The 15,077-nt window shown below is 34.7% G+C and overlaps 2 protein-coding genes across 7 annotated transcripts; one reads left to right on the top strand and one right to left on the bottom strand.

Annotated features, from left to right (window-relative positions):
* The first annotated feature begins 3,323 nt into the window (after nt 1-3,323).
* LOC112716171 (proline-rich receptor-like protein kinase PERK15) lies at nt 3,324-8,349 on the top strand. Of its 6 annotated transcripts, none has more exons than XM_072205230.1 (8): nt 3,324-4,652; nt 5,344-5,727; nt 5,891-5,977; nt 6,239-6,309; nt 6,548-6,636; nt 6,840-6,984; nt 7,339-7,500; nt 7,920-8,349. In XM_072205230.1, exons 1-8 carry the CDS (start codon nt 3,743-3,745, stop codon nt 8,154-8,156), a joined length of 2,085 nt encoding a protein of 694 aa, XP_072061331.1. In that variant the 5' UTR covers nt 3,324-3,742; the 3' UTR covers nt 8,157-8,349. The 6 variants fall into 6 exon arrangements, with proteins under 6 accessions (XP_072061331.1, XP_072061334.1, XP_072061333.1 ...); XM_072205233.1 differs by having other exon boundaries at nt 3,371-4,652; nt 5,350-5,727; XM_072205232.1 differs by having other exon boundaries at nt 3,406-4,652; nt 5,338-5,727.
* Nucleotides 8,350-8,734: 385 nt separating this feature from the next.
* On the bottom strand, nt 8,735-11,596 carry LOC112716172 (uncharacterized). Its single transcript, XM_025768034.3, has 3 exons — nt 11,014-11,596; nt 10,408-10,502; nt 8,735-9,410 (listed from the first exon to the last, which is right to left on the bottom strand). Exons 1-3 carry the CDS (start codon nt 11,173-11,175, stop codon nt 9,023-9,025), a joined length of 645 nt encoding a protein of 214 aa, XP_025623819.1. The 5' UTR covers nt 11,176-11,596; the 3' UTR covers nt 8,735-9,022.
* Between the last annotated feature and the right edge of the window lie 3,481 nt (nt 11,597-15,077).

Raw genomic sequence — 15,077 nt, 5'->3', positions numbered from 1 at the left:
GCCCTGTAGTGGAATTGTAGTGGCTTAGTTGATAAATAGCATCGTTTTTCAAACTGTCATGGTACATGTTGGAATTAGAGTAATATTCCAAATAAGTTCTAAGAAATTTTTAATGGGACACTAGGAAATTAATAATACTAGATTGCCACACATAATACACTATGTACATTCAGTTTAAGAGAAAAAATTATTTAGAATCTGTACCAGAAACTAGAAATCATAGTAACACTTAGGTCATTTAAAGATGATGGGACACACTTCATCCAATTGATTAGAACAGTATCACCCTACTATTGCAAAAATTTCGATTGTTCAGAGTTTAGGATTTGAAGCAATATGACCCTCTTATTCGTTCATAGAGCAAGAATTTAAGTATCTTGGCAAATCTCCTTTTATTTATTTATTTATTATCGTTAGAATTGTGAGCAACCATTGAGTTTTTTAAGAAAAACATTGTCACTCCTATTTTAACAATATTACTTATTTTTTATGCAAATTCATACAAACATACATAGGATTATCAAATAGGAGTGGCAAGATTATTATCTGAGTTTTAATAAGAATTTAACCAACACATTTTTTAAAATATAATAATAGAAATTTTTTAATATTTTTAATATATTCAATGCATTAAAAATGAAAAAAAAATGTAATAACTTTTATAAAATATTTTTTTTATGATATACCTAACCTATATCCTTAAAACACAAGTTAACAAAACTTTTCCTTTTAAATAATATTACTTATTGGAAAAATCTAGGAGACCAGCAGTTTTGTTGAATTTTGGCCAGCATGTAACCAGCAGAGGAAGGTGAGTCATTGAATGAAATCTCACACCAATCTCACACCATCAAATCATCATTGATAGCTAGTTGATGACTAACAATCACAAAAATTACTGGCCCTTAGTATTGCTCTTACTTATTTTGAGCATCATGTTCTATTTTTATTGATGACACACGTGACGTCCTTGGATAACATAAGTAAGGTCATACTCGGTCCCCGATGTGTCCAAGACAGCAAGACTAAACCAGCTCGAATGAGGTTAAGCCACCATCTTTATTCTGTGTGTATATTTTGTCTCTATTATTATGTTGTAACATTCTTCACCCAACCACTACAGCTTTCTTTCTTTCTTTTTATTCGGCTTTGGTTACTGGTTGGTTAGTTATGCTTGTGATACTCTTTTATCATGTAGCTACATATGTACAGACAGCGACAATGATTAATTAATGTGCGCCCTCTCTCAATTTGCCAGCACTCAAAGTGTGAAGATTATGCATCTTATGAGACTACCACATTCCCAATGAATGCCACTTATGTTCCATCATTTCATTGCTCCCGTGCGTTCCTTTTACTTCTTTAACAGAAATTATATAGTTTACCTTCTAGCTTTAAAATAGTATAAAATCATTTGTTTATATTATTTATTATTTCATAGTTAGATTTTATTTAGTAAAATCATTGTATTTTAAAATAATTAGCTTGTCCTAATTATATTTTACTTGTGTTGAATGTAATAGTTAATTTCTGATGCGAATAAAATTTGATTAAAATGCTAATAAATTGATAATAATTACTTGAGTAGAATTTTATTTGGATTTTTTTTCTAAAGAAGTAGAATAAAAAGAGGGTAAAAAGATGTGGTGATGACAGTGGTAATGAGAATAATAATAAAATCGAAAAAAGAAAAAATAATAAAAAAAAAAGAAATTGAAAAGAACATTCATAGAATTTATTAATGGTGTTAACTCAAAGTTAACGTATTATTAGTTTTATCAAACAGATAATATATTTTGTAGATATTAGATTAATTTCAATTTATTATGATTAATTTTGTCCGTATTTAAATATTTGATGGTAAAAAATAACTATTTTCTCCTTAAATAATCTAAACACTTTACTATTTATTAGCCTATCTTCATCTCACGTTTTTGCTTACACTTAAAGATTTCAACATGTTTAGAATAATTACACTAACTTTTCTTATCATGAGATGGTATTAGACATTATACATTTTGCTTCTCTATTTCCTCGAAATTGTGATTATATAATATTTGCTACTTATATTTTACAAAATGTGATACTTGTATCTTCTCGATCAAAATAACTATATATAAACAATAAATAAAAGACTATCATGTGTAATTTACCTTTCTGTTATATAGTAGACGATATAGTCAAATCTATTATATTAGTATCAAATATAGGCAACATATTATTTATCTTATATTGAGAGGTGTAAATACAATTTCATACGAGATAGATAATGTTTATATCTTGACTCAACCTAATAGTCAAATTCAATTAAGTCAAAAAAGTTAAATTTAAAGAGTTGGTCTTTACTGATTTACCTGATTTTTTTAAAGAGATCGGATTCAATATGAAATGACGAATGACAGTTATTTAAATAAATAACTGTCTCGTTAAATCTCTCACTCACTTCTAAAAGAGTGATCTTACATGAAATGACAGATGATACTTATTCAAATAAGTAATTGCCTCTTTAAATCTCTCACCCACTTCTAAAAGAGTGATCTTAACAATCCTAAGATAAAGGAACGGTTATCCAGGTGGAACTACTTCTACGGTGGTTATTGGTCCATCACCTATAAATATACTGATGATGCACTCAGGTAAACCTAAATTTCAATACATTCATCAAAACTTACTTAACCTCTTGCTGATTTAAGCATCGGAGTGTCTTTGCAGGTATCACCCTCCATTCTTCAAAACATACAACTCAGATGAAGGCTCCTAGGCACAGAGATCACCTTCCTTCAACATTTGAACCTCTCGTTCAAGCTCAATCATCCGGTATTAAATAAGTTCCGAAACAAATAATATAAGACATAATGTATATATTTGAATAAAAAAAATCTTTGTGTATGATTATTGGATTTTAAAAGATGGAACATAATATAAGAAAATAATAATTATATATTTGTGTATATTTATATATTATTTTATATATTCTTTTAATAAAATAATTAATCATATAATAGTTAATCTTTTATATTACCAAAAAGTAAATCAATGCTTTTATTTATTTAATGGACAATAAATACAAATCTAATTTGGTTATATTATTTGTAAATTTAATTATAAATATAAATATATAAACATTTTTTATTCTGATACATATATTGATTATACGAGTAGTTCACTAATAGCAGATTGATTATATTTTTAGTATTATGTTAGTTGTATTTTTATCCACCGATTTGAAAGTGGTCTCTCCTAGTCTCCTTAGAGACTAAAAAAGTGTATGCTAGTATTTATTTTATATAAAATATTCTTCTTTTCGAAAAGGTTAACAAACTACCACATGCATGTCTTTGTCTCATCTAGTAACACCTAAACCCACTACGAAAATATTTATAAATTTATCCATCACCATATAATCTATCATAACTAGCAAAGCTAGCTAGTTGTATAGCCTCTCACATGCAATGGAATTGCACCACCAAGAAAAGCACCTCCTATTCGTTAGTTAGTTGGACTGCACTTCACTTCTTCACTTCACTCCCTAATCAAATTGCATTCCACCCCCTCACACTTTTCACTTTTTCAACTGCAAATCCCTCTTTGGAACACATAGCATTACTTGCTTTCCTTCAAGACCATGCATTTTCAGTTCTTAAACTTTACTACTTAGAACCTTCTTTCTTTTCTTCTTTTTCTTTTTCTTTCTTTTTCTTTTCTTTTCTTTAAAGAAAATTAAAATAGAAAAATAAATAAAATGTTTTCAGTTGCACCTTTGACTCCGGCAAGTTCACCGGTAATGGCTCCGCCGTCTCCGCCGCTGATTGACATTACTCCTCCCCCATCGCCATTGCTGCTCCAACCTACAGCAGCGCCACCACCATTTCCTTCTCCTCCATCACCGCCGTTAGTGCTTCCAATGCCTACAGCACCACCACTTACCTCGCCGCCGATCACTTCTCCGCCGGAGGTGGTGTCTCTGCCTACAAACTCCCCGCCTCCGGTTACTCAAGTCCCGCCGGCGATTTCCTCGTCGCCGCCTCCGCCGGAAATTCCAATCGTCGCTGCTTCACCGTCGACTCCGATTACATCGAACGAGAATCCAATTCCAGCAACGCAGTCTCCTCCGAATACGGCGTTGCCGGCGGCAGCATCTCCTCCGGTTCCGGCGACGCCGCTTCCTTCGTCTCCGCCATCTCTGATTCCGCCGTCGGTTACTTTTCCGTCAAATTCGTTACCACCATTGCCGCTGCTTCACCGGAAAGTTTCGCCGGCGCTTCCAGTTCCGACAGCCACTTCACCACCACCACAGAGATTTTGGCCTCTGGCGCCGGAAGCAGCAGCAACCTCTCCGCTGCTGCCACAGCCACCGGCGACCGTTTACCCTTTCACGGAACCTACATTGCCATCAACTCCAGAGGCAACGCCGGCGCAGCCACCGTCGAGTCGAAGCTTGCCGCTTGCGGTGGACGTTGATAAACACTCAGGGTTCGAAGTGCCAAGTGGATTCATAATTGAGGGAATTGTAATTGGTGGTATCGTTATTGGGTTTGTTGTAGCACTTATGTTACTTTTGTTCAGGAATAGAAAGAAAAAGCAGCAGCAGCAGCAGAAGAATCTGCATACACATCAATCTGAGGAATCATCACCTTGTGTTGGAGCTAAGAGTAAAAGTCAAATCTTATTCTTCAGCCTTAACTATATTAATTGATGATAAGTTTATGCATTAATCTAAACTTCTTAGAAACTTTATGAGAATTGGTTGGTCCATATAGAAGTAGAATAGAGACTCTCAATTAAACTGAGAATTGTACCTACAATTTACGGAGTTGTATTTTGAAAGAAAATTATTTTTCCTGCTAAACCGTACTCATAATCATCTCAAAGTTTCTCAACAAAGAAAGTATCTAGTAGTTTATGTTTTTAAGATATTGAATACATCTTGTTTAGGAATTAGGAGGATAATAATTAGGAAAGATGTTTAAGAGGGTATATCACTACTCACTTTAAAATGATTGCTAGCAATACAGATCATTAGATAGATTAGAATCTTAAGAAATTACCTTATCTTAGTTAAAGCTTACTTGCAATGTAAGTAGATTGATTGAACTATACATACACTTTAGGAGTTGAATCCTGGAGTTGCAAAACTTAGGATCTAAATTTCTTTAGTAATTTCTTCTGCTTATGTTTTCATAATCCATGAATCCGTAACCAATGATAGAATCAGAATTAGAAATCTGACAAAGGATTGATCATCCAATGTAACTCGTCTCATATTACAATATGCATTTTATTTTTAGTTAGATTTGTGCGCAGTTATTGGGATGTTTGCGTACTAAATTATGTCAGAGTCAGAATCAGGTTCTCATGTCATCAAAGTGCTGCCAAATCCATCAAAGCTAACAGAGGGAGGTGGAGATTTCGGCCCTGTGAATGGCATTTTCACATATGATGAGCTAGTAGCAGCCACTAAGAGTTTCTCTGAAGCCAACCTTCTTGGGGAAGGTGGATTTGGTTATGTATATAAAGGAATTCTTCCAAGTGGAAAGGAAATTGCAGTTAAACAGTTGAAATCAGGAAGCCAGCAAGGAGAGCGAGAATTTCAGGCCGAGGTTGAGACCATTAGCCGGGTGCATCACAAGCATCTTGTTGAGTTGGTTGGATACTGCGTTACCATGTCTGAAAGAATGCTTGTTTATGAATTTGTTCCAAATAACACATTGGAATTCCATTTACATGGTAAGCCTACCATTTATGGCAATCTTGCTCTTAGTTTTTTTCTACAGTGGTTGGTGATCTTTTATGACTTGCATGTTCTGTACCCTTTCTTGCATCATAAGCAAGTACTTTGCGGTTCCATTTACCAGTTGCATGGTCCTGAAGATGATACACTGTATTGCAGGGGAAGGGAAGCCCGTTGTACGGTGGGAGAAGAGAATTAAGATTGCCCTGGGATCTGCAAAAGGGCTCGCATATCTACATGAAGATTGTGAGAATTCTTATTCACCCTTAAACTTGAAGCAGAATAAATACTTTGAAAAAATTTTAGCATTCCTAAACTTTAATATAATGCTTGCAAATCTCACTATAGTGTTGTGATGAGTTAAAAAAAATTATAGAAATCCCATTTCTCACATGAATTGATTGGAGTTGTACATCTCATATAAGCATATACTAACATATTATGCCTTTCAAAACTAGATCAGTAGTCTGTTCTAATTAAAAGCATCATGTGTTCGTGCTTCTGCAGGTAATCCAGCAATCATTCACCGTGATATTAAAGCATCTAACATCCTTCTGGACTTCAATTTTGAAGCAAAGGTAAGGGTTATGTTATTCACTTAAATGTTAAGTAACAACTGTGAAACACCCTTCAGAATGCTTATAAGTTAACTGAACATGCCCTTTTCCTTTTTATTTTTTTCATTCGCCAATACATCATCTTATTAATAAAACTTGACTAGAACAGATTTTTCCAATGTGGCTATGTTAATAGGCAATGTTTGAAGATATGTTTCTCAATTTCTTTAGAATGATAATAAGCTTGACTTTATGTCAGGTTTCTGACTTCGGCCTAGCAAAGATCTTCCCCAACAACGCTGATGGTTGCATCACTCACCTCACCACCCGAGTCGTGGGAACCTTTGGGTATGGTCACTTTTCAACTTGCCACACATAACTGCAAGAATTGATTTGGGTCTCCATTGTTTTCTTGATTAGAGTAGGATGCAGGCTGCCCCAGATGCTGGGAATCCATATGATACTATGATGATGTTTGTTAAAGTTATCTAATGGATACGACGAGAACAGTTTTAGCCTCGAACATCAGAATTTTATCTTCATAATTGCAGGTATCTGGCTCCAGAATATGCATCAAGTGGTAAACTAACAGATAAATCAGATGTATATTCCTATGGAGTGATGCTTTTAGAACTCTTAACTGGACGTCCAGCAATCAGTACAGAAGGATCAAGAAACGTGAGCTTGGTTGATTGGGTGAGTTCATCAATTCAAAGATTGCGGTCACATACAAATAGGAGCATACATGCAAACCCACATGTTTGAAAATCTAGCTTTTAAAATTTATTTATGGATCAAATTTTGGTATCTCTGTATGTTGACTGTGGATAACAACTTAGATCATTTTTTGCCAGCTTATATATTGCACTTTAGAAATGCTAACTTGCATATACCTTAGATGCTTGGTCTAGTTGGTGATTCTTCAAAGCAAAAGTGAATTTAAGGGACATTTTTTTTGTTTTTCTTTGTTCCACATAAGCTCCTTTGCGAATGAACCTTCCTGAGTTTTAAATTGGGTTTGCAATATGTTTTTATCTATTGGCACTGCAGGCTAGGCCCTTGCTTGCGCAAGTGCTAGAAGATGGTGATATCAGTGATCTTGTTGATCCAAGGTTGCAGAATAATTATAAAGCTGATGAGATGACTAGAATGATTACCTGCGCAGCCGCCTGCGTGCGCCATTCAGCCAGCCTTCGACCCCGTATGAGCCAAGTAATAATCTGTTCATGGTTTTCCATTTCCATCAGCATACATAAAGGGGAAAAAACATAAAAGACGGGAGCTAATTTAGAACTTTAACTGTTGGGGCTATTGCTAGATCATGAGGGTAACTACAATTAGAACAATGATCTTTGTTACATTAAAACTAACATAAAAAGGCGTCGACATCATAGAAAGACATAAAAATTTGGTCCATTAATCCTGCTTCAGTTCATCAAATACTTCTTGCCATTCTCACTCTGTATAGAATCCACCTTCTTGTGATCTTGTCTACTTCTAATTACAACATCCCTCTTGGGATAGAATTATCATCATGGAAAAGCGAAATGCTTCATTGTGAGGAAAATTAAATAGATCTTCACAAGGAGTGCATGTATCTAACCACAAAGTTTTCACAAATTGTATAACAGATTGCAGGTGCCTTAGAAGGATTGGTTTCTCTGTCGGATCTTGTAGGCGACATTACGCCGGGGCATACCAGAATATACAGTTGGCCAGAGAGTTCAACTTATGATGCCTGCCAATACCAACAGGACTTGAGAGACTTCAATTTGGGATTATCATCTCAACAGTGCAGCTCAAGTGTGCATAGTGAAATGACTAGTGCTTATGGTCTTTGCCTATCTGACTCAAGTAGTGAAGGTTAACAACCAAGTCAAAAACTGTGATAATACTTCAGAGATGGGGCATTGACAGCATTGTGTTGTGTTGTAAAAGAAGAAACAAACTCATTTTATGTTCATTATGTAAAGAATGGTGTTTCCTAGAGTAGAAGACGAATTCTTAATGTTTCAATTTTTTTTTTATCAACTCTATCACAATATTGCTTAGCTTACTGAATTAGAGATTTTCAAAGCTTGATATTAACTGAATTAAACTAAACTCCAAGGTTAGTCCCTATCAAAACTAACGCCACACAAATTTGTCTCTTTAAAAAAGAAATGTTTGTCTGTATTTGGCCAAACTAATTTAACTATTATCAATTATAATTCTTTGTTTTTTCTATACATTGTCTTACAATGTGTGCAAAGTTCACAAGTTGAATCTTTCTCCCAGTAATCAATTCGTCCAAATGCAGAAATTAAGATCAATCTGGGGAGTTTTGTCTTTAAAATTTGATTTAGTGGGCTTGGCAGAATGATGTAGATTGGCACCACAAGATCAGGTACGAAAATTTTATTTTCTAATCTGTAAAAAATTAAATAAAATAATCAAATCAACATGCTTTGAAGTTTGAACTTCAAAATATTATTGAATGCTAACTAGTAACATGTGTATGATAGCTTCTCTTGTTCCTTGTATTATTTTTATTCAATAGAACTTGATATTGCACATGTTTGATTGAGCAAAGTGTCAATTTTGTATTCAAGATGAAAATCATATCTTGTAAATCAATAGGCTTTTATAAACTAGTACAATCTGAGATGAACATTTAACAAATTGACAAGGCCGGGAATGAAGACATGAGTGAGAAATTGAGAAGCACTAAATTAAGACTTGATGCTTCTCTGTGTTACTTGAGAGGTAGAAAAGATTTCACCCATTTTTTCCATTGAGCATCCTGTTGTTGCTCAATCCAAGACAAGAAACAGCTATCCAGCAAGCAGAAGAGGTTGACATATAGGAGCTGATACCTTACGGGTACATACCGAAAATTTGCGACCTGAACAATGGGCCATATCCCTCCTTCTAAGATAAAGGCGGGAAGAAAATCTCTCTTCACATCTTCTTTGATTTGAGGAATACTCTTTCCGGTAGAAAGGCCCATGTAAGTGAAAAATGCGAGTAAATCCAATGGCCCAAAAAGGAACCCGTCAATGGCAACTTTAGAGGCAACGAAGCGGAAGGAATCTGGTTTGAGCATGAGTCTCAATCTTATATATCTATCCAAGCCTTCATACCTACAACAATCAACATCAACGGAGAAAAAGAAGAATTAACAAGCTGATATTCGCCGTGCCCAACACCACTACACCCTTCCCGCTACTTATACATACTATTTTAGATGTATTATCAACAACTTCAGTTATATAAATGTGGAACACAATGTTTACTGCAAAAAGACGTATGTGATTCATGAAGCTCATATGTCGATTAGACATTTCTGGAGCAGCAAGCCACACCTATTTAAATTGCGATCATCACATGCCTTTTACTAAAAGAAATTCAACACTTATACTGAACTTGTAGACCTATGTGAACTACAATTGCCAAATCTGCCAAAATAATAGTAGTGAAGAACCGTATGAGTAAGATAAGATAAGTAAATTTGGGACATTGGATATACTTCTATCACTCATATAAAGGCACAAGCAAACATACAACAGCAGTTAAGATAGAAAGTTTCAGCCCCGTGTAACTGATGAGAAGCCCGTACTGCACCATCCCTGTGATCAGGCATTTTGTGCTACAGAAGCGGAAAGGGATCCCTTATTCAGAGCCCAAATAGAAGCTTTAGGCCCTGAGCAGATGAAAAGTTCACAACGCTAATCCTTCAATTTTATCTTAAATGTATGGTTGGAATCTGTTTGATAAGAGTCCGAACACCTAGCCTATAAAAATAGTAGCATTGAAACTAGTTTGCAGCTTTGAAATAAAACTCAGTAACCTGTTCCACAATTGGCATTTACCTATGATAGGTCAGAGTGAATAACTAGCCATGATCATTTTGCAGTGTGGTTAAAAACCATCTGATGTGCATTAATCTAATTCTTTTAGTGAGATCACGGAATTAATTTACAAAAATTAAAAACCAAGGAAGCAAATGCGGATAAATCAACTAGAAAACTTAACAAGCAAATGCAGATTCAGGATCTCAAAATCAGACAAGAAACCATCACAATAAAATACTGTCAATATGCAAGCACACAACATAATTGACAAAGTAATGCTATTTACCAGTAATGGCCAACTGGGCCAACAAAGCTTAACCCAAACAAGCTGGTTGTAGCCACCCGCTTCCAGTTGATCTTGAATTCTTCGTCATCGTCATCCTACAAGATAATGCCATTAACCAAAAGAGACAATGTGAAGTTTTATGAGTACTAATACAAAATCGCCAATTCACCATTAATTAACAATCTCTCACATTCACTACTGTCATAAAAAGAAAGGTCAAAGTAAGAACAAATGCTTAATTTGATAGAGAAGCTTTAATAATAATAATAATAATATAAAAAATTCTAATCTTTTCAACAAAGATAGCAATATCAGACTCCAAAAAACCAAATCCCATCTTAGCCAAAAGGCAAGAACCACGGCATTGGTGAAGGGGTAAAAGAACAAGTTACAAGGCTCATTGCAATCTTGTCAGCCACAGCCACAGTGATTCTATCTTCTTTTTCTTTTCTTTTCTTTTTTATGCACTATTAACATGTGAGCCACAAATCCAAACAGCATACAACTACCAATACACACAAAATAAGTAATAAAAGAAGTGAAAATCCACCATTATAGCAAATATGAAATGACATTATGTCTCACTAAATTAAAACAGTGTTTTACCTGAATTTGATGAGTGTGGGCAGTGTTAGGTGTAGAATAACTATGAGTGACAGCTTGTGCAGCAATGTCACCAACACCCCATATGATTCCTGAACTGATTACCTGTGTCTTAACAGGGTGAACAGCCAAGCAATTTTGGTACCATTTCCACAACCTAAGCATAATCACAACTCACAACTCACAAAATTATCACAATCTTAAACCCTAAAATTTCACTAATTTAAATTCATCCCCTTTCTGAAGACCCCCAGCACTGAGTAAAAATGGGATGTGGTTCTTTAAACGATACTTAAAGAATAATTTTAAAAAAAAAAATGTTTTTTTTCTTTAAATAAATTCAGTTCATTTTGTAGGAACTTCGTTCGAAGACAAAGAAGAAGAGAAGAAAAAGGGATAAACTTTGGAAAGAATCGGGGCCGGGGGGGTTGAATTGGTGAGATTCTGCTATTTTTTTGGTTTTGATAATGGAGGTGCTGAGTCTCAGATGCAACGACGAAAGAGGGGACAAGGGTAAAACTGTCTTTCCGTGATTTATCAAATATGGGCTGGGCTATGACATGGGTCATTATTGGACCTAAAAGCCTAGTTTAGCTAGTATCATTTGGATCAGATGATTATATGGTTATATGGCACAAATCAAATTGAGACTTTTGGGCTATTTTTAGAAAGAGCATATTTGACCCAAAAAAAAAAAAAAAAGAGAACATCCTTTGATTATGGGTGAATGTCAAGATAAGATTTCATATTTTTAAAAATTAAGCAATAAATTATTTATGATTTATTTTATTTATTTAAGAAATTATTTTTACAGATTTTTATATTAGTTGAGTATTTTTTTATTATTGATTTAAAATTTTAGCGGCTAAAAAATAATGTGAATTTTATATGTTTTAATTTAAATAAATAGATTTTGAATTTTATTTTATAATTTAAAAAAATAATTTGATTACTTCTAATTATTGAATTAGAGTAATTATTTAAAAATAATTGATAAATTTATGAATAAATAATATTTTTTTAAAGATAATTTTGTTAAATTAAAATTGATTTTTAATTATTTTATTATCCATAATTTTATTAAAATTACTGAACTACCTAAACCCTAATTTACCAACACACAACTCAAACTCTAACACAAAATTCACTAGCCGTCATCTCCTATTTTTCAGAACACACACTAATGGGAAAGAGAGGAAAGAGTAGAGGAAGAGAGAAAGAGAATTGCAAAGAGAGGGAAGGAGACCTCACCACCGTGCCCAGTTCACTGCCATGGAGCCGTTCCCGCCATCATCATGGGTCGTCGCTCGTCGCCGCTGCTAGGTTCTCCGTCAGTGCTACTACAGACAAGAAGATGGAGGGGAGAGCTCGTGAGAGTTATCGCCGTTGAAGTCACAAGAAGACGCCGCCAAGCTTGCCTTTGCGTCGCCATCAATGAAGAAGATGCCGTCGCATCGCCGTCGGGAGGCCATAACAGAGAGAGATGCGTCCGAGAGAGAGAACATGCGCGAGAGAGGAGACATGGAAGAAAGATTGCTGCCGTTCTGCCTCGCCATCGTCGAGCTGTTATAACTCGTCGCCATTGTTGCATCTGTTGCCGCCGATGGGTGAGTTCCCTGCTAGAGCTGGACACTGGGAAGAGAGAAGGGGACGATAGGGAGGGGTGATGTCACTGCGGTGGCCGTTTGATGATTGGACTTTTGTGTGGTTTAGAATTCACAAATGAATCCTCGTTGCAATATAGTTTCTAAACCAATAACAATTCTTTCATACAAAAGATTGTTTGTCACTAAAAAAACCCCTAAATTTATAAACCGAAGTATTGAACCTCGGGTCGTTCTCCCTAGGAATTGCAAACAAATGTTCTTGTTATTGGCTATGAGATATTTTGGGGTTTTTGGATAAGAAACATGAAAAGTAAATGGAAATGAAATTCAAATAACAAAAAGGCCTTGGCAAGGTTTGGTGTCAAGGATCTCTATCCTAATCACTAACCACAACATGAGAATTGGCAAGGATCAACTCCATTAAGTCATCCTCTAACTAATAAAGGAAAGTCAAATGAGCTATGTCAATCCAAGTCCATAAGTCCTAGTTCTACACCAAATCAATTAGTGAGATCTAGAGTTAATGGCTCCCAATCGTCAATCACTTGGACATTAGTAACTCAAGAGTTCCTAAGTTACCTTCCCAAGCCAAGAGCTAAAATCCAACCAAGCATTTTATCAAACACTTGAAAGGCATAAAAGAAAAGCATAGTAAAAATTGCAAGGAAAGTAAATCTACACTACTCAATTGCAAGGAATTAAACAACAACAAATCAATTAAGCAATAAAGGAACATGAATCATAATTTGCATTGAAATAAAAATAGAAGAGCAAAAATGCATCAACATAAAAGTAGAGAATTACATGAATTAAATGCAAAACTAGAAGAGGAGAAGTAGAAGAAGAAGAATTACAAAAGGAAAAGTAAATCAAAGCATGAATTAAACCTAGATCTAAGAATTTCTAATCTAGATCTACCTACTCCTAACTCTAGAGAGAAGTGAAAGTATATTAATACCCCTTCAATCCTTGGCTTAAATAGTATCAGAAATAAGTTGGATTTGGCCCACAATGCTTTAGAATTCGCTGGCCACGTATTGCTTTAAGTGGATCATATGGCAGCACGATGCATGCACGTATAGTGCACATACGCATCACCATACGTGTAGCAACTGTGGAAAATCTTATATCATTTCGAAGCCCCGGATGTTAGCTTTCCAACGCAACTGAAATCGCGTCATTTGGACCTCTGTAGCTCAAGTTATGGTCGATTAAGTGCAAAGAGGTCGGCTTGAAGACTCTTGCAATTCCTTCATTTCTTCATGAGTTCTCCATTTTTACATGCTTTTCCTTCATTCCCTTGATCCAATCTTTGCCTCCTAAATCTGAAATCACTTAACAAACATATCAAGCATCTAATGGAATCAAGGTGAATTAAATTTAGCTATTCTAAGTCCTAAAAAGCATGTGTTCACTCTTAAGCACAATTAAAGGAGAATTTACAAAACCATGCTATTTCATTGAATAAATGTGGACAAAATGTGATAAAATCCCTTAAAAGAAGCATAAGATAAACCCTAAAAATGGGGTTTATCAACCTCCCCACACTTAAACCAAGCATGTCCTCATGCTTAAACCAAGAGAAAGCAAAGGGTATCAACATTTATTCAATGTGAACTAATCTAAATGCAACCTAAACTATATACATCTATCTATCTATATGAATACAATTCTTGGTCAAAATAAATCAATTCCCAAGAAGCATATATGCACAAGGGCTAAGGACTAGCAAGTCTAATCCACAATTGAATTGAGTTATTAAATATTTTTACAAACTTGCAAGAAAAGTGATGATTATAGGTGAAAACATGTAATTGAGCATCAAACCCTTACCGGATGTGTTTGCACTCTATTCACTCAAGTGTTTAGGGTTGATTCTCTCAATTCTCCTCTATTTCATACTTTCTAAGATTTGTTTTTCTTCTAACAATCCACATTTATTCAATGCATGCATACAAGTATCATGAGGTCTTTTCATATGTTGTAACAGGGCTAGGGTCAAGGTAAGGATGCATATTTGGTCAAATGAGTTTGAAATTTGAATCTTTGATACGCTTAAACTTCTCACCTAACCTATGACATCCTATACAATTTTAAAGCTAACCTAACTACCCATTTTTCTCACTTTTTCACATACTCATGCATTTCCTTTTCATTTCACAACACTTATGCATTGACCCTTATTGAACTTTGCTTGGGGCATTTTGTCCCCTTTTTATTTCTTTCTTTTTATTTGTTTCTTTCTTTTTCTATTTTTTTTTCTTTTCTTTTCCATGCTCTTCTTTTTGTTTCTTTTTTTTCTTTTGTTTTTCTCATTTTTTTTCTTTCTTTCAAATTATATACAAAAACATCAATGCAAAAGGTCTAAACATTTTATTAATACATGAGTATGTACCCAATTCTCAATAATTTCAATAAAAATACAAAACTACCATTTTATTCCCCCAATGTTCCAAGATT

The sequence above is a fragment of the Arachis hypogaea genome, chromosome 10, assembly GCF_003086295.3.
Source record: "Arachis hypogaea cultivar Tifrunner chromosome 10, arahy.Tifrunner.gnm2.J5K5, whole genome shotgun sequence".
In the NCBI taxonomy this organism is placed as follows: Eukaryota; Viridiplantae; Streptophyta; class Magnoliopsida; order Fabales; family Fabaceae; genus Arachis; species Arachis hypogaea.
The sequence above is the reverse complement of the archived record's forward strand: the minus strand, read 5'-3'. Positions and strand labels throughout refer to the sequence as shown.

Excerpts from the sequence above, each read along its gene's own strand:
- LOC112716172 (XM_025768034.3), bottom strand. The coding sequence starts at position 11,175 with ATGCTTAGGTTGTGGAAATGGTACCAAAATTGCTTGGCTGTTCACCCT. Across the intron at positions 10,503-11,013 it reads CCCACACTCATCAAATTCAG|GATGACGATGACGAAGAATT; the intron begins GTAAAACACTGT and ends ATTATCTTGTAG. Across the intron at positions 9,411-10,407 it reads GGCCCAGTTGGCCATTACTG|GTATGAAGGCTTGGATAGAT; the intron begins GTAAATAGCATT and ends TGATTGTTGTAG.
- LOC112716171 (XM_072205229.1), top strand. The coding sequence starts at position 3,743 with ATGTTTTCAGTTGCACCTTTGACTCCGGCAAGTTCACCGGTAATGGCT. Across the intron at positions 6,637-6,839 it reads CGAGTCGTGGGAACCTTTGG|GTATCTGGCTCCAGAATATG; the intron begins GTATGGTCACTT and ends TCATAATTGCAG. Across the intron at positions 6,985-7,338 it reads ACGTGAGCTTGGTTGATTGG|GCTAGGCCCTTGCTTGCGCA; the intron begins GTGAGTTCATCA and ends TTGGCACTGCAG.